Genomic DNA, 21485 nt, shown 5'->3' on the forward strand with positions numbered 1-21485 from the left:
TAACCCTAACCCTAACCCTAACCCTAACCCTAACCCTAACCCTAACCCTAACCCTAACCCTAACCCTAACCCTAACCCTAACCCTAACCCTAACCCTAACCCTAACCCTAACCCTAACCCTAACCCTAACCCTAACCCTAACCCTAACCCTAACCCCTAACCCCTAACCCTAACCCCTAACCCCTAACCCTAACCCCTAACCCTAACCCTAACCCTAACCCTAACCCCAACCCTAACCCTAACCCTAACCCTCAACTCCCTAACCCTAACCCTAACCCTAACCCTAACCCTAACCCTAACCCTAACCCTAACCCTAACCCTAACCCTAACCCTAACCCTAACCTCAACCCTAACCCTAACCCTAACCCCTAACCCTAACCCTAAACCCTCAACCCTCAACCCTAACCCTAACCCTAACCCTAACCCCTAACCCTAACCCTAACCCCTAACCCTAACCCTAACCCTAACCCCTAACCCCTAACCCTAACCCCTAACCCTAACCCTAACCCTAACCCTAACCCTAACCCTAACCCTAACCCTAACCCTAAACCCTAACCCTAACCCTAACCCCTAACCCTAACCCTAACCCTAACCCCTAACCCTAACCCCTAACCCTAACCCTAACCCTAACCCCTAACCCCTAACCCTAACCCCTAACCCTAACCCTAACCCCTAACCCTAACCCTAACCCTAACCCTAACCCTAACCCCTAACCCTAACCCTCAACCTCTAACCCCAACCCTAACCCTAACCCTAACCCTAACCCCAACCCTAACCCTAACCCTAACCCTAACCCTAACCCTAACCCTAACCCTAACCCTAACCCCTAACCCTAACCCTAACCCTAACCCTAACCCTAACCCTAACCCTAACCCTTAACCCTAACCCTAACCCTAACCCCAACCCTAACCCTAACCTTAACCTTTAACCTTAACCCTAACCCTAACCTTAACCCTAACCTTAACCCTAACCTTAACCTTAACCTTAACCTTAACCTTCATCACATTGGCTATGCTACTTGAGTCCATGTAAAGCTTGGACTTAGGATTATCGATTATTATATGCTCTCGAAGGCTTCTGCAACTTCGATCTACTTTTCGACGTTAAAAACGAAATCTTTATATCTACTCGCACAATCTATAACTAATAATATATAGTAAAATATTTAATTATCATTCCGACGAATGTCAGTATTCACATCATCATCATACGGTATTTCAATTAAATCCCACTGATGCATGGTATTTGGCTTCGTGATTTTAGAGTAACTGACATAAGCGTATACGCCAGAAGAACGAAAAATTTGGTACAACGTTTCGTCTATCAAACCATTTTTTGACATTGCGTCAGAGCTCTACTTATTTACAAGCATCCCATAATCCCTTAATATTTTCGATTAAACACGAACGATAATATAAGTTTTTGCAAGCAGGATGGCTAAATCACAGCTTTTGAGATCAATATTAATTGTAGGTGTTTATTTTGCTATGATTTGGTCTAGCTCTTGCGCTTTCTGAGGATCGATATAAATAACCGGTTCTTCCATTCTCTTTTATAATTACGAAAAAAAGTTAGTATCTATGAAGTTAGATTCTACTCATTAGCTGAGGCGCTCTTTTTCTTGCGTTCGCTCTAGCCTCTATCTCCTTTGTGTTTCAGGGAGTTGTCAAACCTTGTGGGCGGATTGAAGGGATCATCTTCCGCCTAGTGGATCAAATACGACAAACTCGCCTTTTCGAAGCGTAACTATTAATAACCATGATGCACCCTTTACATCATCGTATATCGTCCAACAATTTGCATACGATCTTAAATACCTGGTACCAGAGCTTAAATAATACTAAATGAAATTTGTCAAGTTTTCACGTTTCAATGTATCGACTTTATGATACTTTCGTATAATATATATACGCGAAATATTTCGCGACGCCTGCATTCCCAAAAACTGACCAATACGATTTCGTATATGATCTGAAGGTCCGCCGATCCCTCAAAAATAAATAATTTACTTCTCTGGTGAGAATGTTTTTGTACTAGAATTCTTTTGAGAATATAACTGAAACTAATATTCTCATAATAAGGCGCTCTTGTCTTTCGAAATCATATTATATATGTATCTCACATACGCCCACTTCGTTCATCAGGATGATACCCACAAACAATTAGATCATCACATTTAATGTAAATGAGCGGCCCCACCTTTCTTCCCTCTGCACATATTCATCCTTATCACCAAGAACAAGATTCGCAAGTAAATTACTTGCTCCCGAACCACTTCTCCCAGCGACCAACATCCTGAAAGCCGTTCATTGCCGATGGCCAATATTTCGGGATGATTCATGCTTAGTGACTTCATTCATATCCAAAAGACGTAAGTTTTCGGGGCGGCAGTGCCCTGTTTTTTGGTTCTTTTCGTACGTATCAATCCATAACTCTGATTTCTATTTAAGGCAAGATTTATATTGAATATTTTTTTCTTCATTGTAAGAATAATTTCTATGAGAATACACACCATAAAATGCATATGATTAGTAATACTATTACGAAGATGACTGCATACTGAAAAATAAGTAATATGCGAATCTGGGGTTATTTTGCAGTGGCGAGCGATTTCGATACCTTTCTCCAGTCCCACTAACACCTCCAAGCACTTCAGACTCGCCTGGATGTTTTTTGGCATCTGCTCGTCAAACGAGTATTATTTGTGACCGCTTCGAATGGGGCGTTTTTCTCTATCATCGCCTTTTACGTTTTGGCTAAATTATCACTCATCTGTACCAATTCATCTTTTTTTTTTTGACAATGCCTTCTAAATCTCTTTTCTCCAAATCTAAGTCAATATTTTTAGTAAATAGTTCTGCATTTTTCAGTTCCAATTTTACGCCAAGAGATTGCATTTCCGATAACTCTTTCCGCGCTAAAAAGCATCCCGCCCTAAATTTCAGCTCTGCATTGAGCAGATTCCATTTCGACAGCTCTCGTTAAAGAATATCTCGTTTCCACTCTCACTTCTAATTTGTAACCCGTATTCTTCCTTCATATCTTATTGATGTGCTTGCATTTCTTCCGATTTGCGAGATTTTGTTTTCGCATCTGCAAAATATCCTTTGCGAGTAACTGGTATAAGCTCATTTTTTCGAATGCAATTGTCTTATCTCTCCTCCAAGTTGATGCATCCGATCAGAAAGTTTTTCCTTTTCTTGAATTTATCCAAGTCATCCCGCATACGCTTGTATTCTTCATCTAAGACATCATAGTTATCCGCAAACCGACTTCCCCAATAAATAGTCTACTTCACGATCTTTTGCACAAAAGTTGCTTTTCAAGATCTGTTCAACTGGATGGATAATAATTAGAAGCGAGTATCCCCAGCTTATTACCATTATCCGTATCTTTTGGGAGTACGGATCTGGGCATTTTATTGGTATTTTAATTTTAGGCATCCGAAAGCTTGGTGCATAACTTTTGGCAAAACTAACGCCTATTGATACTCATTGAAAAAAAGATTACTGGTGCGTACTGAAAGGTATCGAGACACATTCATACTTATCACGTGACACTGAAGAGAATACTGATATGCATTGAAGGATACCGATATGCATTGATTAGACAGCGAATTGATTCATATTGAAATAGGCATTACGTATCGATCACCAGAAATATTGATACATATCGAAGGTATTGAAAAAATTATTGCAGTTTTTTTTTGCATATATATTCTAATTAAAAAACCCGTCACCCATCTTCATGAAAAATTTTATCGATCCAACGCCACCCTATTATCAGAAGCTCGACATCAAGGAAATTATAGAATCCAGAGACGAGGATACCTAATGCATCAAAAATAATGGCTGAAAAATTCCAAGCTATGCCAAAGGTATTTGGTGAAATACGATCAATTGTTTTAACGTCTAACAAGGATTTATTTTATCTTCTTCCGATCAGTCCGCTTTGGATAAAATTTCCCAATCTAAACAAGCTTTCAATAGACTTTTTCGCAAGCAGTCATCCTATATCTCTTTTCCTGGCGTACGTATCATTCCAAAAAGAACGTTGACGAAAAAAGAAGGTTAAAATAAAGATGGTATTCGGTTATTGAGGCAACTAGTATGATGGAAAAAAATAACAAAAATGGCATGGTCCTCTTCCTCTGATAATTCGTCGATACACCCCGAGTACATGCGAATCTCTTCTCTTCTTAAAAATCTAATTAATCGTGGTGAAAAGCTTAAGGGTTTAACAGCTAATATCCCGTTTGCGTAAGCAAACATTCACATGTATCAGTAAGAAATTTACCAATACTTAAGGCCAAATAGAGCATTTCTTCGGTCTTTATGAGGCGCTTTTCAAGCTTTTCGCACTTTTTTTTAAGTCCTCCTCACTAGTCAGACTAGAAGAATTAGCAGAAATCTGAGAGTCGAGAGGCACTTTGCATAATGATTCCTGATCTTCTTTTGGCAGATCCTTGACTACCGGAGTCTTGCTAAAAGTTGGTATAGTATAAGTCTTCCCATGTAACTTCATTCAAAATTGATCTTTATTTGGATCAAAAATACCTTGAACCTTTCGAATCCATGTCATACCCAAACATAGCATTGGTTCAAGTTCGCCATTATCGATACGAGTAAAATTTCCAGTAGTTGTGACCGTCTTGCCGTCCTTATCCTTTATACTGACTGGCACATCCGTAAACCATCCCAATGATTCGGTGGTGTGTTTGGAGTTACCTTTTATAATGAAGTCAGATGGCTTGTCAGCTTTCCATCCAAGGGCATTAATTGTTGCATCATTCACTTCCCCGAACTCACTCCTTCCATCTAAAAAAGAATTAGAGATCATTAAATCATCTATTTTAGCATTCAGGTATTGTAATGATGAAAACCACTCATCTGATTCTTTCTCCCGAACTGTATGAGACTGACACATTTTTCGCATTGCTGGTGAAAGCTTTGGAAATAGTTCATCATATGTATTCGGCTGGCTGGACTCTAGAGATAACTTGTCATTTACTGGTACCTGTTTTTTTTTACCGGTGGATCATAGCATCTATTTTGTTCATACCATCTATTTTGTTCTTCATTATCATAACCATCTCCTTATACATGTAGCCGAAACCTCCATGAAGCTGGACAAGGTTTCGGCCTTTCAGTAATTTAATTATAATAAATTATTAAAAACTATCCAGAAATCCATCTGAAACTTCAAAGACTTTATATTATAGTTTCGGCTGGATGTAGAGATTAATTTTTATCATTTTTTAACTTAATTTTGATTTAAAGATGTGGCCGAAAATCACGTGAAAAGGTTTCAGCTACAAGTATAATCTCCCTCATTATCAGAACTAGGAGGCGTGTTTTGGAAATTTATAGGTGTGAGAGGCTTAAAATAACCCAATTAAAATTAGAACGTGCTGTCTCTCTTTTGGAACAACTGCCTTTACTATGACCTGTTTCTCCACAAATATCGCATTTACGTATATTTAGTTTCTGGAATTGATTTGTTAGTTGATTTACAGCATCACGAGTTTCATTTATCCCTCTTCTACTCTATCAATTCTAGCAGAGATATTGTTTCACTGTGGACGAGATCTTTAAAAGGCTTTACAGGATAATCGGAGTCTAAATCTTCGCTTATTAAGTAGACCTACTTCTTTTAAGTATTCGGCTACGTAATAATTTTTGAGACCTTAATTACTGTTTTCAATGAAGATGGTGGACCTTTTGGCTGTCTAACTGGTTCAACTGTTTGTGGAGCAGGTACTTGTGCTTGCTGAGCCATTTGTGATTCTAATTCTGTAATTTTCTTTATTAATGCCTGGTTTTCAGTTTTTTGCTGTATCTGTGCATCTTGAAATATTTTTTGTATATCTGCCAAGGAAATCCCTTGCTGTTGAGGTATGTTATTGGAAATAGCAGGAGGGGCTGGTGTATAATTAAGATACGATAGTGGCAGACCTAATACTCCACGACGTAACTCAAGTTCTGCTAAACTGTCAAGAATATCATTAATAGCTCTGTGTTGACTATACTTCTCCGCTAATTAATTACGTCGTATTTCGGTGAATGGACCAATTCACTATTTATTATAAAATTACTATAAATTAATTACGTCTGTCAGAATACATTACATCTGTCAAAATAAATTTAATTAGTATTTTGTCATTTTGACGAAAAGTATAATGTTGACCAATCCTATAAATTTCCTCTTTTATATCCTTTCTTACTCTGGACATAAATGCTGTCTTTTTTTGTGCATTACTATAGCCCAGCTGATTTCCATACTTTAGTATTTTTGCCCAATAAGAGGATACACTTTCATGCGCTTCTTGTTTTAATGCCCCAATTTCAAACATTCTCAAATATCTATCAGTAGATGGAAAATGGTTTTTAATATGATCCAACCTTTGTCCAGATCGGATTCCTGCAAGAATAATAGGAACACCTCCTCCAGCATTTGGTGTAACTGGTACTGCATTGGTTGGTCGTCCTCCAGCTATTTTCCAATTTTCATCAAGTCCACGAGTTGGGATAATGTCTGCACCTGTAAGACCTAATAGAACATTTGGAAAAGATGCGACAGCCCCTGTTATAGCCACTGCATTAGCACCGCAAATATGAGCTATAGTGGCACCTATAGCAGAGTTATTAAGTACATTTTGTAACTCCCAGTTTTTGTTTTCAAACTCTCTTCTGTACCACTCTCGCACTTCTCCCTTTACTGATCGGTCTAATATATTGCGAATTCTTGCTTCATCATTTAGACCTGCTAAATGGATATATGCTATAAAATCATCTCTAAACTTTTCATGATCCTGTTCAAAACTGCTTAATTCAGGCATTACAAATCCCACAGGTAAAGCCATATTTATTTGATTTGGTGGATTATTCTGTAACGCCAAAATTTGTGCCTGCAAATTTAAATTATTTTGGCGTTCTGCTTGAGTCTTATTTTTCCATTTCTCATATCGCTCATAGAGCCTGTCACGATTATATTCTAACAGACCTATATCTCCTCTACTTTTCTGTAGGTGGTGAGCATTTCGCTGATACAATAATTGTAAGGCAAATCTTTCTTGTACCAGCACGCCTATATGCAGTGTTGTCACGAAACAATGTCCAGGACATGTTACACAAAAAGAAATGATAACCCCTCAAAATTTTTCTATGATAACCTTGTTCAATACTTAGCAAAAATGTTTAACATCCAATTATGCATAAATAAATATAATTTTTGTAAAGAATTTTAAGTTACAGAAGAGTATGGACAGAGCGCGAACATGTTCGGAACAACCATAAAAAGCTGCGGACATCAAAAATGTACAACACTGCCTATACGGGTTCGCTTTCTTGCTATCCTATCTAATATTCTATTAACCTGGTTTCAGCCATTAGTTCGCAACTGATGAAGGTCAGCAATAGCCATCTGTTCCACCCCCTCAGCATTTTGCCTTCGAATAATTTCATTATCACGTATAACTTCTGCATCATATCGCCTCCGTTGCTCCCAGATTAAATCCTGTTGTAAATTTTGCTCTTTTCGACGAATCTGTCTTGTAGCTCTTTTTATTTAGTCTGCCATGATTATCCTATCTGCCGTATTATCTAGAAATCTGTCTATAGCATTTGCTAGTTCTGTGATGGTAGCCATATTATCATCTGAATTATACAAGTTCAGAGAATTCCCTCGTTCTGGCAAATTTTTCCGTGATGAGATAGTCTTGATCTGGCATCGCAATTTTTCTACCTGCTCTTCGGATTCTACCAACTGATTTTCTAAGGTAGATATATATATTTCCTTATTACGCACATCCTTTTTGGCCTGACATAGCTTATTTTTTAGACTGGAAATTTCAGATTTTAGCTCTGCTATCTCCTCTTCTGAAGCATTCTTAAGACGTTCTATTTCCCTATTGAGAACTTGGATTTCCTGTTCACACCGGGAATAATCTTGCTCTAGTTGGTTAATTCGACTTTCATTCTGACGGTTAGTATCAACTTCTGTTTGCAATTCACTATGAAGATAATAATTCTCCTCCTCCAGCTCAGCTTTATATTCTTCACACGTTCTTCTCTGCCTTGAATGAGGCCTCTGAAATGCCATTCTTTTTTCATGGTTATATAGAAAGATAGAAGAACCGGTTATTTATATAGATCCTCAAAAAGCGCATGATCTTGGCCAGGATCTTACTTTGCAAAAGTACAAGGAAAAAAGTATTCCCAACTAATGAGAAGAATCTGACTTCATAGATGCCAGCTTTTTTTCCGCCTCCTGCAACTGCATCTTCAGATCCTCATTCTCACATCGCAATTTCTTATTTGTACTAATCTGCTCTCTATATTCCCTTTCTATGTCTTGCATGAATTTTTCGAAAGTTCTTTTATTATAATCAAGGAAATGCTGGCAGAACACTTTAAGTTCGTTTATAACCCAGCGATTATTCTCTTCTTCATGATCACAAGTGATATTAATAGTTTGGGTCCCATTATCTGTAACATGTATAGTCGGTAATGCTGGAGATACATTACATTCTGGCCAGCTTCGAGGACGTAATACTTTTTCCTGAACCATATTCTTGCGTCTCCTATTTAACGAATTCTCATAAATCTCTAATGTGTGCCTCAAATAAGATTCAATTCGTTCAGACTTTCTGGAAATAGATTCTAATGGAACAGAGTCTTTAAAATGGTGCAAGAGTCTCTCACACGCTCTCTTGACAAGACTTTTGGGTAGTCTATCAATAATATGCTTATAATCGGAATGGAACATTATAATAGATATAGTTTTGTGCAAAAAAAAAGTTTGCACGCAAAATTAACCTATAGTGGTACTATTTTTACGCGCCTATATCGTGAGTTGCGTCACATCTGACAGACTAGCAGATCGGCAACTCCATCACTTGACTATCAGTTATCGGTTTTATCATGTGATACAGACATTTGATTTTTTATTAATTCATTCTGTGTTTGATTATCTTCCAATTTCGCAATTCTGGCCTTAAGCTCAGCATTCCTGGCTTTAATTTCAGCAAACTTCTTTCTAAGTTCAGCATTTTCGACCTCAAGCCTGGCAATGCATATTTTCAATGAATCGGTCTCATCTATTTTGGATTGCATGCTTGCATAATGTAGTATTAGTATGTTAATATTCAAAGTAAAAAATCATATGATTTTGGCAGGGATGCCCGGCTGAAATTTGCCAAGAAAATTTTATTATCTGATACATGCCACCCACACGAAAAACATGAATATATATGAAATCGACCGCTGAGGTCACTTTATTAATATAGGAAAAAAATGATATTACATATATAGTTCTATCTATTCGGAATCTACATTTGAACTATCTTTATTTCTTTTAGATCTAACTGAAGGCGCGTTAAGTAGTAAAGACATATTAACTATCAAAATGTTCCGCAGAATTAGCAGAGTCTTTACAAAATTTGTTACAGTAGATGGATCTGATTGTTGCACGGGGATTTCTGCTTCATAAAGATGGTAATAACGATGCACATTTCCCACATCTCTGATAAGAACATTTAAGCGCATTATTCATCCGGCAACTTGTATTCCAATAATTCTAAATTCACCTTTATCCAGTCCAGACGATTTATGCACCCAATACATCCCATCATTGGTTTCGCGCCATAACTTTATTTCATCATCTTTTTCCTTCTGCGGTATGCAAGATAAGCGTGAACTTTCAACATATATGAGCTCGTATTTTTTTCCATCATGCTTCATTACAAACATGATGTCTGGCCGTCTTCCTGTCCGCCCTTCACCTTTCCTATCCGCACTAGCCGAACTTTGTCGTTCAGCACTAAAAGAATATTAATATTAGTCTAGAGGTTTTGAAATACCACTTTCCTAATTATATTATAACTTACCTGCTGACATAAGACGACCTTCCTAAAGGAAGACCTTTTAATGTGGCCCGAATAGCAGGAACTATTACATTAGTCACATAAGTACCTTCATTTTGTGATTTCGCAAACTCAGAGCTAAAGGCAGGATTATTCTATGAATCGTTTAAAGAACCCAAAATTCTTGATGTGACGTCTGCAAGCTCCTCATCTGATTCTTTCCATTCCCCATTATGTGAAAGTTTTTGTGGTAAAACACTTATATTACTTTCAGCAAAGTTAACTACGAATTCATCACATTTTTCCCATATAATTTGTGGAAGTGATGAAGGAACCATATCCTCTACCGGTTTCTAAAGATAGCATAATGATAAATTAAAATGAAGTCTAGCGCTAGATCAAAAAGCATGTGATTGTATATGAAAAAAAGAATTTTACCATAAAAGATTCTCTCAGCCGTTCTGGTAATGCTTACACCAGATCTGAATCATCGCTAAATACTTGGTTGGCCAGAGGATCTTTTCAAGTCAACTTGGAAATAAACACTGCATTTACACCCGAAAATAAATGCTGGTAAAGCTGTAAGGTATCTTTTCTGAGTTTACCCTTCAGTGCCTTAATATTTTTTTTGATTTTGTTTGAAGTAAGAGGCCTTTCCCCATTCGTTTTCACCGCGCCGATATCATATGGGCCGATTTGATGCATTAAGTAGTAAATTTGTTATTTATTAAAATTTTTGTTAAAAAATTTCAATGAAGTATTTTTTTTCTATATAACAATAATTGTAAAGCTTAACAAATTTACTTTAGTTACAAAATTATTATTTTTGGCAAGATAGTATAAAGTTATAATAATAATTATCTATCGTCTCCTCAAAAACCTGTTGTCCACCTGTTGGACATGCTGTAATTTTGGCCGAAAATACCGTAATTTTAGCCAAATTTCCCTTAAAATATCTGATAATGTTGGCCAAATCCATTTTATGCGTTGAATCAGCCCATATGTACGTAACTACAGACTGTTTTAAAGCCAATTTCGAACTAACGCAGACATACAATTAATTAGCCCAGGCATATATATTAAAAAATTATCAAAAACGCATGCGCTGTCAGATTAAAATAAAGCCCTATTCTCGCATGGTTAGCTACTCCAATACTCAAATAAAGACTTTATGTGACACTAAAATAACCATATTGAATTAAGCATACACCTATAGCCTAACTACCCTCCACACTGCCGAGGAAAGAATCCTGTGAGTGGGCTAATAGGATATTTAGTCTATTATGCTCTCTCCTTCAGAATGGTATCACTGTCTGCGTTATTCATCACTCAAATAAAAATTCCAGTCACTAGTAACTCAAAGCTTAATATCTTACCTCTAATAGAACTTCGAGAAGAGTAGTATGACATGAGGAGCCTCGTTCATATTGATTCTTCACAAATGCTACAGCCCGCTCGATAATACTTTTCAGCTCATTTTGAGATATCCATGGATTGTCTTCAATCCCTTGATAGATAACAGACCCAGCGGTAATGTCCTCTTCCTCGGCGTTTAACAAGAAATTGTAAATTTTAGTATATAAGTCGGTAGGCATGGTAAAAAAGAATTTACAAGGTGTAAAAATACTCAACTCCAATATACTACTCAGCTGTTTTAAATCTCTCCATTCACATTCATGGTGGGGAAAGAGATAGGAGAAATATGCGAGGTACTTTACGCCAAAAGTTTGTGTTCGAGGATAAGAGCATGAGGAATGTGCATTGTAGATCTCAACATTTACAAAGGCGTTGGGGAATATGCATATACGAACTTTTTTTATTTCACTTGCTTGACGCTCAGTAATAAAGGTCTAGTAACATTATATAAATATACTCGCACTTGTCGCTGTCGAAATCTAGTAGAAATAGTCTCTAGCATCAGAGAAAATAAACTCATAAATAAATGCTATTTAGATAGATAGGGAAAAAAAGATTTCTTATGTGTAAAAATTAATTTGTCGCACAAACAATCACACAGAGTTACAGATGATTTGCGAAGTATCACCTATTACATCATATATACTTTAACAAAGATCGAAAACGTGCTAATTTATGTCACACATGGCTACATGCATTGTGGCTGGACAATCTGAAAAATTCAGGCGACACAATTTATTTCATTGCAAGAATTATAATCCGACATGCTCACAGATTGATTTTATACTCCATGAATTAGCCATATATTTCTCACATTCTATAACTCTAATGAGATATTCAATGTTATCTTTATCAATACGATAATATTCAGGATTCTGTAGCCACTTTAACTGGTTAGTCCAATCTGAACCTCTAATGATTATATAGCCTCGCTGGTATAATATTTTAAAAACAATATCATGTGTTACATTAGCTAATCTCACATGTAATTGATTTTTCTTCTCAAATTTCCAGTCAGCATAAGAAATGCAAGAAGTTATAGCTAAATACTTCTTATCATCAGGAGTAGCACCATTCCTCACCGCCTCTCAAATCTGTTTTGCCAAAGATTCAGGTCTCTTCTTGTAATTCCTATAAGCTCGCTGGATAACTGTTGCATAGAAATTTTCAAAGCTATAATTATAGTATTTAGGAATCAAGAATCCCCAAGATCGCTTCATTGATCTTCCTGAAATACTTCACTAAAATGGTTATATAATATATTAGAGGATCTAACCCAGAATAGATGGATCATGCATAGTACAGTCGCCTTGGAAAGTATCGCCCGATTTTTTGTTGTATAACGATACACCCAATTTAAATTATTTATACCCCTATTTTTTATTATTTTAAATGTTTTCCTCATAATTTTATGACCTGATGAACGCGTTGCACAGTTAAAAAAATTATATCATATTATACCGAATTATCTTCTCTGGAGAAAGGAAAAATACTAGCATATATGGAAAATTTTAACCCTGCACAAATAGCAAGAAAAATGGGGCGTGACCCTACCACAATACGTAGATTTCTTGACAAATACAAGAAGACAGGGGTGACTGAAAATTACCGCGATCAGGACGGCCACCTGCTCTCAATAATAATGAGAAAAATGCACTTATAAATGAAGTTAAGAAGAACAGACGCGAACCTTTACATGAAATTATTAATACATTGGGCTTAAGTTGCAGTCTAACAACTGCTAGACAGACATTATATGATGCTGGAATCCATTCCCATGTTGCAGCAAAAAAACCTTTTGTATCAAAAAAGCATGCATTAGCTCGTGTTAGTTGGTGTGAGAAATATAAAGAAAAAACAATCCAGGATTGAAACCAAGTTATTTTCTCTGATAAATCAAGTGTTGAGATTGGCAAGCAGTCAAGACAGATAAGAGTTTGGAGACATACAGGGGAAAGGTTTAACATTGAATGTTTGACATCTACTTTTAAAAGTGGTCAAAAATCAGTTATGGTTTGGGGATGTTTCGCTGGAGGAATAAAAGGACAATTAATTTTTTGTGATGAAAATAAAGAAGGAGATGAAAAAATCAATTTAAACACTTACATTAGAATCTTAAATTCACATTTATATCCATTTCAATACACAGTTTGCAAATTAGCAGGAAGAGCTGCAATTTTCCAACAGGATAATGCACCTATTCATACCGCGAAAATAACCAAAAATTGGTTGAAGAAGAATAAAATTGCGATTATTGATTGGCCGGAAAATTCTCCTGATTTAAATCCAATAGAGAATATCTGGAAACAATTAAAAGACAATATCCAGGCCCGTAAGACCTTTCCAAGAACTGTGGGTGAACTTAAAGTTGCACTAAGTGAAGAATGGGAAAATTTGGATTGTTCCATTTTTGAAGAGGTTGTTGCTTCGATGCCACAAAGAATCAATGCAGTGTTAGAAGCAAGAGGAGGGCCAACACATTATTAGTTATTTTAGAAATTATTTTTTTACGTAAAGTTTAATAAAAATCAATAAAATTTAGCTATTTTTGGTATCAATTTTAAATCGGGCAATACTTTCTGAGGCGACTGTACATATAAAGCATTTCGCAATTATGCTAAGCGATCATGTATGCAGATTATATAGCGTAAAAAAATAAAGTATAAGTTATACATTGCGCCTTTAGCTAAATGATATTAATTCTCAATAGTCTATAATTAATATATTTCTCAGTCAATTAAACCAGTTAAACGAATGTGATTTTTGTACCATCTCTCAATCTTAATGCGGGCTGATTATGATTATTTATAGATGGTAATAAGTTATTTTGTTTAGCATACCAAGATGAGATAAATATTTCGCTTGTATTACTTTTGGAATTTGATGATTGATGTGAAATTGGCGAAACCATTTCTTGCCTGGCAGGTGGAATATAAGTTGGATCAAAACTTGGAGCACTTGGCATAGTATCTTTTGCTTTAGATTGTGCATAATTTTCATAGCTAGCTGTAAAATTCGCATCATGATCATATGATACCGATGCCAATTTATTCTTTTCTGAGTGTGAAGTAGATTGGGAGAAAAGCTCTAGGCGAAGACGAATAATATTAGCTTCTTCTTGTAATATATATTGTTTATATTGCCAGATCTGAAATTCCCTTGTATCAATAGATTTGAGAATTTCATTTCTTCTTGCATGTTCATTCGAAATAGTATTTCCAGAAATACATCTCTTCAAGTGGTTATCTTGATTGCGACGATTAAATACATACCCTCTAGGTATGAAAACTAAGGAGTCACATACACTACAATATATATAATCGGTTGGATTATACTTCTCCGCTAATTAATTACGTCGTATTTCGGCGAACGGACTAATTCACTATTTATTATAAAATTACTATAAATTAATTACGTCTGTCAAAATACATTACGTCTGTCAAAATAAATTTAATTAGTATTTTGTCATTTTGACGAAAAGTATAGGTTGGATAACTGTGAACTTTATCATTTTCATACAACTTTCCATACATTATAATATATCCATTCTTAGAAAGGATTCCCCTGGAATAGTTCTCTTCTAGTATTTTCCTAAATGGATCACAGATACGAGACCTAAAGGAGACAATGCTTCTAATATTCTTCTATATTCTTCAGAGCCTCCATGAGTATTCCATGCATCAATTAGCTTAGAAAAGGCTCTACTATCAAGATCCATATTAGCATTTTAGTAGATTATGATAGATTATAGCAATTTCAGAGTTTTATAGTGTTTTTAGCGATTCTTAGCTGATTTAGCAATATTATACTCTAATAAATATCAAATTCATTTTTATAGGAATTTACTGGTTAAAGAGACTTATAGCAGTTTTTGCGATGCTATATAGTGACTTTATTGATTGTAGCCGATTTGTGAGACTACATACTGTTAAACCCAAATTTATTTTTATTCTATTACAAGCATATCGGGATTTATATAGGATCATACATAGCCGGCTAAGCTAATTTTATATTTACATGCATATGCACAGCATTTTCAGCTAAATCAGTTTGTGGCATGACGTACTGTATATCTATCGTATCACATGAGATCTTCACCAGTTCCCTGTGCGAAGCGCCTATGGCTCAGTTCCTCGATAGTTCCAGGAGCTGGCAAGTTTCCATAAATCACGAGATGATCAGTAAGGGGTAGTCTAATTTATTCAATAAGCAGTCGCATAGCATTTATAAGGATATATAGTTAAAAAAGAAGAAGGCCCAATGTAGGCAAAACTTTATTTGATAAGCACATACAAACCGACTATGGTTAATACATAGGCAGACAAAAATAGCCGAAATGAAAGTGAACTATTTATTTTTTCGCATTTTGATTTCTCTGACCCGTGGGTCAGTAAAGTCACGTGACTGTGGCGCAGTAACTATTCAAATTCTGCTTCTATAGCATCTGTCATTCCAACTCACTATTTATTTAGGAAAAAACATTTTACTCATAAATTGCAAACGTTTTAAAGTTTGTCTAATTATTCTTCTCACATTTTTAATGAATTCGAGGTTTTACACTAGTAAATTTACAGAAGTTTTTTTCATTTATTTGATGCTTGCAATTTAAGGTATTGTAGAGAACAATCGACGGTCGGATAGGCCAGTCATGTGGACTGATCACCTGAAATGCGCAGTACAATGTCAGGAAAACTCTTAAGGGCGAGAAAGGTTTATGATCTATTTAGTGATATCGGGTATGATAAGATACAATTGATAAAGTCATTTTCAGCTTCGCAAATATAAGGCCAGTCTTCTCCGTACTAGTCACAATTGATTAACTTAATAGGAAAGTAAATTTTCTGCATAAGTATTCGTTAATTCAGGAGTTACTTATATTGATTACCAATTTGCGTAACTCTGATAATCATGCCCTTAAACTGATAGTTTATTTTTATCTTAATTCGATATGCAATATTTAAATATTTAAGATCAAATTACACCTCTACTTACCCATCTTACCCATAATAAAAAAATGGTATATAATCTATTTGAGTTTCTTAAGAAGGTGTCTTCTTCAGGGAAGATTCATATACCAGACAAGCCGATAGATAACAAGTGGGTGTATATTGTATTAGTTTGTATTGGAATTCATTCATTGTTTGTTGACTCATATGAATTGCAGTCTTCCTTTTCCAATTGCTTTAGAAATATCTGTGCAAGATTATAACTCTTTCATTGAAAAACACGAGTCAAAAAGCGGATATAAACTTGAATATCGAAAAGGAACTGTATGTATAGTCGATATGTGCTCAAATGAACATGAGGCTGTTGTTGATTCATTGAGTAAATCCTTCCATGCCCACGATGGTACTTACGCTGATTATAATGCTCCAATACAAGTTCGTGGTACGCCATGTAAGAGAATTTCCTCACAATTACTTACTTGATCCCTTATTTATTATTATTTTCTAACATTTCTCACGTTCTTCCCAAGTACATCTCTCACCAGATGGAGTTCGCAATGCACCAGATGTCGCCGTTTTTCCGCATAAAACTTTCGTTCCACCTCCCCCAAACCCTCACCCCGGACCACCTCCCAGCGATATAAGGGTATTTTTAACTTGTTATAATTCATATGGTGTAGAAAATTTTTATATATATTTAATATGGTTGATGTAGGGAAACCCCTATGCAAGGATAATTTGTGAGATTGCTGTATCTCAAGATTCCTCCGACTTAAAGACTAAGTGTCGCCTTTGGAAACGGCAAACATACGTTCGATCTATCCTAGGCATCAAACTATATGATCCGCTGGCTACACGCAATACACAAGGAGATCGAAATCGTGCAATGAAGGTATACCCATTTTTTTTTAATTATTATACAATTTCATATTTATATTAATTTTAATTTTTAATATTAGGCTATTCTTTGGAGACAAGGAGCTCCAAAACAAAAAGTAAGGTTGACTGTTCTCTATTTTTCTATTTATTGTAATGCTCAAAAATCCATTTTTTATATGATAGTGGCATTTCGGAACCGTAAACAAAGACGGAACTGCCACTGGCTGTAATGCACCAGGAATCCCCAACTATATAATCACGATCCCCGTTAGTGATGTATTTTATGATCCTGCGATTCCCGCTGATCCAGCAGTTCCTGGAGATACTGGATACACACCATTACCCCCTCCTCCTGCAACATTAATGGGTGCTAATTTTACAATCGACTTGTACACCATTCAGCAAATGGTTTTACTCAGTCAAGCGAAGTAAATAACTAAGACAGAATTAACCTTTATTACCTATTAGATATGTTTAGTTATATAATTATTAAATAAAAAATATTTCTAGCGACACCACATCGCGTGATTTATAATGAATTTCTTTATTGGCTAATTTTTTCGATTCTATTCAATCAATAAAAAATTAAAGTTTAAATCGTGTCGATTAGATAAGATTAATATCCCATCACGGGGAATTATTTTTATGATACTGTGCCTATTATACGCGTGATGATAGTCAAAGATTTTCTCGGCGAAGATCAAAATGCCGATATATAAGAAAAGTAATATGTCCGTTTTATTTTGGAACATCTATAGAGGAGGGAAAATTAATTAACATCGTGATGACATGTTTCAAGAAGCTAGCCGAATTATAAACTGTCCTACCTTATTATTACTTCACGGAACATATAGGTTCGCTTGATCAAGGATATTAACGACGGAAATATTGGTAAGTTTGATTAGATTTTTTAGTTCACTTGATTTTTGCTTATATTTGCACAAGACAGATAAAAGGGTTCACTAACTGTCTCGCCTCCTTTATATATATATATGTAATAGGTCTAAGATCTTTGGGAAAATTTTCATTAATATGACAAATCCAATTAACTCACCAACAACGGAATATCAATTAGGGATTACATAAAAAATTTCCGTGGAAATTGAGTTGATCTGTTACTCCCGATTTCCATTCTCATTCCATTCTAGCATCATGATCTTTGTCACTGGATCAACCCTTGCAAATCATTAATTCATGAGATAAATTATTTACTGGAACTTTCGGGAAATAATGCATAACGAAAGTGCTTATACGCACGGTTTACTAATAGAACATTAAAAATAGATGCACTGCGGTTAGCATTAGATCGTAGCTATTTTTTAAATAAATACTTGTGATACACTGTATGCTTTATACCAATGACTGCGGACTTTATTTTTTGTGGCAACTGCCTGCACATTGATTTCACATGACCGGTCTAAGCCACAATCGCGAACCTGAATTTATTGCTTGAAGTGAAGCAAGCAAGACAATATTCCAACTTATTTTGGGAATACAATTTCGCTAATTCAGGTTCATAAGGGAGCTGATTTCCATTTTCACAGTACCATGAGCCATATAATCCATAATTCCCATGTTTTCCATCGCAAATAGGGCATGGCGAGCTCCACGGCTGAGGTGATCTAAAATCATAATTATCATCCCCTCTGAAACTATTTCGGAATTTCAGGTATGTGAAATGCTCTAAGACGGTCTTGATAATTAATTCTGGATCGGGTTTGGCTTCGTAAGTGATAGGCTTGAAATCAGAGGCTTGAGGTTTTTCTGATATACTTATCACGGCTTCTGATAATTGCCATGGCTCATTTCCCGTTTCTTTCTTATATCTTTTGTAAAATTTGGTACGAATCTTATCTGTCAAAACGCTTGGTAACCCATTTAATTTGGCATGCCAATCTAGATACTCAGGAGTTAATACTTTATCGGACTTGCTCATATTGCCTTTTCATATAATTGCAAATCAGTTTAAATTACAGTAGGTATAGTCAACATAAATTAGCCCAGCAAAAAAAATACCACAATAAAGCATGAGCAAATATAGGGTTATGCGAAGTGCCTCTGGCCAAAGTAACCAGATTATGCAGTTATCTCAATTTCACGTTGTTCACATTTAATAAAGTAAGATCCGGCTTTATACCTACCTTCTATTTCTTCATCATCATGACCTAATTTGCATAATGGGCAGATGGTCGGTCCCGGAGGGCATGATGTCTCATCAGTAATCCCATAATAATCGAAATTTTCACTACTACCTTCTCTATATAGACTAGGATATTGATCCAATATCTTGTTGCGAAAATAGGAATGATCGAGCTTAGATTGGGATGCAGATGATACACTTGCGATCACTACCTCACCACCACAGAAATCTTCCTCCTTAAGATCCGTGAGATCATTATCATCTGCTTTAGCTGGAGTGATTTGAGGTATAGATGGTGCATTTACATCAGGCAAGATTTTTTCGGGACGGGCCGTCTCGGAAATTTCGGTCACATGATCAGCTTCTGAAGACAATTTTTCAAAAGATATACCATAATCTATGATCTCTTGAAATTGCGCATCAGTAAGCTCTGAAATGGAATTCGCGCTATATGAATTAATATACTTGATCTTATCCAGACCCACTTTCTCGAATAATTTATAGTTTTTCTCAGCTCTGAGTTTTCTTACGCAAGTTATCCCGTGAAATATCCTTAAGTTTTAGCCCCAATTCTTGCGATCTTTTTTTGCGGAGGATAGAAAGCTGTTCTGTGATGGTGTCATAAAGTATACTTCTCGCCTTCTTTTCACCAAATTTACCATCACCGCTTCTGATAATCTCATCAAGCTGATTTCTGAAATCTTTCCAGTAAAGGCACCAACATAGAATTTCTTCCTGATTAGCTCGATTTGCCCTATCTTCGGCATCGATGGCTTTGTCACATAACTGAGCTAGATGTTGTGAGGCTTATTAATGTTGTCATAGGTAACTTTTCCGGGACGGGCCGTCTCGGAAATTTCAGTCACATTATTATGATTTATTGATGATGAAATCTCTGATTCCAAAGAGGGGTTAAATAATTCGTGTTTAAGTTCATCCATTCCTTTTTTCTTATGTGACCTGCTACCCCTGGAAACTCTCTTTTGATTATGGATCACTGGATCGGAGATAGGGCAACCTAGGTTGACGTTTTCACTGACTTCGGATGTTGAACTATTACATGGCTGAATATCTGGGTCGGGAACTTGGGGCCTTTCTTCTTCAGGAGATATTGGAAGAGACTCTTGAGCTTGACCGGAGGCGCTAAAGCAAAGTTTCTTTTCCTTATTGCGTTGCTTTATTTCACTACTAACGATTTTCTTATGAGCCTCAAGCAAGAAACTATCCATATCTTTCTCTTCCAACGATTTGCCATTCGCAGAGTTGGTAGGTACCGTTATGGCCTCTGGTACTGCAACCAAATTGAAGTTAGATGAATTGTTGTTAGAAGAATTATCATTTTGAGTCTGCTTCTGTTCCACTTTCGTGATTCTATCTCTAAACTCAGATTCCAACTCTTCGATTCTAGCATTGAGTTTGGCATTCTCAGCAACACGCCTCGTTCTCTCTTCCTCAGTCGTTCTTAGAGCCTCGGCAATCCTGCGTTTAAATTCAGCTCTCTCAGCATCGAACTCTGAGATCTTTCTTCTAAGATCAGGTATTTCGGCATTCTCAGCCTCAAGTTCAATGATACGCTGTTTCAATACTTCAAGCTCGGACGACATGATCTATATAAAACTAATACACTGTATATAAGCATTCAAAATAAAAATATATATATCATATGTTTTGGGCGACTGAAATTTGCCAAGATTTTTTTATTAATACATGCTGAAATAAATACGTAGCCCGTGATACATGACGATTTTTTTTCTATGCTAAGCCCTATCTGTTCCTAAATTCTAATTCGATTTTCCTGCGATGTTGCTCAATGACTTTACCCTTTTTACACCACTTTGCGAAGCTTCCACCGGCTTCTGTGCCTCCTCCAATATCCATCACAGGTCGAAGGGGCGCCATTGTCCAAAATTCAAAAAATGCAAATTCCCCATTTTCCTGGAAAATGGTGGGAAATTGTGGAAAATGCTGCATTACGCTGAGCAATTTTTTGGAATAGCATTGTTACAACATTGTCCGATTTAGCAAATCTTATGAAATTTTGGAAAAATGCTACATTATATTTCAAATGTAACATTTTTGTAACATTTCGTAACATTGTTATAACATTGTCATTAAAATTAAATTTTGCTTTTTTTTTGTTAAATGTTCCAATTTTCTTGCAAATGGTGCATTTTTATGAAAATTTCACATTTTACCTCAAATGTAATAACATTTAATAAAATTGTTATAACATTGTCAATTA

General features: G+C 35.9%; 7 protein-coding genes across 7 annotated transcripts; 1 reads left to right on the forward strand and 6 right to left on the reverse strand.

Annotated features, from left to right (window-relative positions):
- Nucleotides 1-4524: 4524 nt before the first annotated feature.
- On the reverse strand, nucleotides 4525-4935 carry OCT59_002554 (uncharacterized protein; the record flags this gene model as incomplete). Its single annotated transcript, XM_066144993.1, has 1 exon — nucleotides 4525-4935. One exon carries the CDS (start codon nucleotides 4933-4935, stop codon nucleotides 4525-4527), a length of 411 nt encoding a protein of 136 aa, XP_065995753.1.
- Nucleotides 4936-5664: 729 nt separating this feature from the next.
- Nucleotides 5665-6862, reverse strand: OCT59_002555 (uncharacterized protein; the record flags this gene model as incomplete). The annotated part of the gene is made up of 2 exons (XM_066144994.1): nucleotides 5665-6035; nucleotides 6109-6862. The coding sequence occupies 2 exons, from the start codon at nucleotides 6860-6862 to the stop codon at nucleotides 5665-5667; spliced, it is 1125 nt and encodes a 374-aa protein (XP_065995754.1).
- A 2686-nt stretch (nucleotides 6863-9548) lies between these two features.
- Nucleotides 9549-11457, reverse strand: OCT59_002556 (uncharacterized protein; the record flags this gene model as incomplete). Its single annotated transcript, XM_066144995.1, has 5 exons — nucleotides 9549-9819; nucleotides 9887-9971; nucleotides 10038-10215; nucleotides 10743-10880; nucleotides 11239-11457. 5 exons carry the CDS (start codon nucleotides 11455-11457, stop codon nucleotides 9549-9551), a joined length of 891 nt encoding a protein of 296 aa, XP_065995755.1.
- Nucleotides 11458-14024: 2567 nt separating this feature from the next.
- On the reverse strand, nucleotides 14025-14996 carry OCT59_002557 (uncharacterized protein; the record flags this gene model as incomplete). Its single annotated transcript, XM_066144996.1, has 3 exons — nucleotides 14025-14620; nucleotides 14694-14799; nucleotides 14889-14996. The coding sequence occupies 3 exons, from the start codon at nucleotides 14994-14996 to the stop codon at nucleotides 14025-14027; spliced, it is 810 nt and encodes a 269-aa protein (XP_065995756.1).
- Nucleotides 14997-16246: 1250 nt separating this feature from the next.
- Nucleotides 16247-17642, forward strand: OCT59_002558 (uncharacterized protein). Its single transcript, XM_025308500.2, has 6 exons — nucleotides 16247-16375; nucleotides 16443-16675; nucleotides 16755-16870; nucleotides 16940-17116; nucleotides 17184-17219; nucleotides 17287-17642. Exons 1-6 carry the CDS (start codon nucleotides 16293-16295, stop codon nucleotides 17533-17535), a joined length of 894 nt encoding a protein of 297 aa, XP_025179383.2. The 5' UTR covers nucleotides 16247-16292; the 3' UTR covers nucleotides 17536-17642.
- An 878-nt stretch (nucleotides 17643-18520) lies between these two features.
- OCT59_002559 (uncharacterized protein) lies at nucleotides 18521-20847 on the reverse strand (the record flags this gene model as incomplete). The annotated part of the gene is made up of 4 exons (XM_066144997.1): nucleotides 18521-19044; nucleotides 19245-19673; nucleotides 19774-20029; nucleotides 20110-20847. 4 exons carry the CDS (start codon nucleotides 20845-20847, stop codon nucleotides 18521-18523), a joined length of 1947 nt encoding a protein of 648 aa, XP_065995757.1.
- A 160-nt stretch (nucleotides 20848-21007) lies between these two features.
- OCT59_002560 (uncharacterized protein) lies at nucleotides 21008-21214 on the reverse strand (the record flags this gene model as incomplete). The annotated part of the gene is made up of 1 exon (XM_066144998.1): nucleotides 21008-21214. The coding sequence occupies one exon, from the start codon at nucleotides 21212-21214 to the stop codon at nucleotides 21008-21010; it is 207 nt and encodes a 68-aa protein (XP_065995758.1).
- Nucleotides 21215-21485: the final 271 nt, after the last annotated feature.

The sequence above is a fragment of the Rhizophagus irregularis genome, chromosome 11, assembly GCF_026210795.1.
Source record: "Rhizophagus irregularis chromosome 11, complete sequence".
NCBI classification, from domain to species: Eukaryota; Fungi; Glomeromycota; class Glomeromycetes; order Glomerales; family Glomeraceae; genus Rhizophagus; species Rhizophagus irregularis.

Coding starts and splice junctions, on each gene's coding strand:
- OCT59_002558 (XM_025308500.2), top strand. CDS start 16,293: ATGGTATATAATCTATTTGAGTTTCTTAAGAAGGTGTCTTCTTCAGGG. Junction 16,676..16,754: donor ACAAGTTCGTGGTACGCCAT/GTAAGAGAATTT, acceptor GTTCTTCCCAAG/TACATCTCTCACCAGATGGA. Junction 16,871..16,939: donor CACCTCCCAGCGATATAAGG/GTATTTTTAACT, acceptor TGGTTGATGTAG/GGAAACCCCTATGCAAGGAT.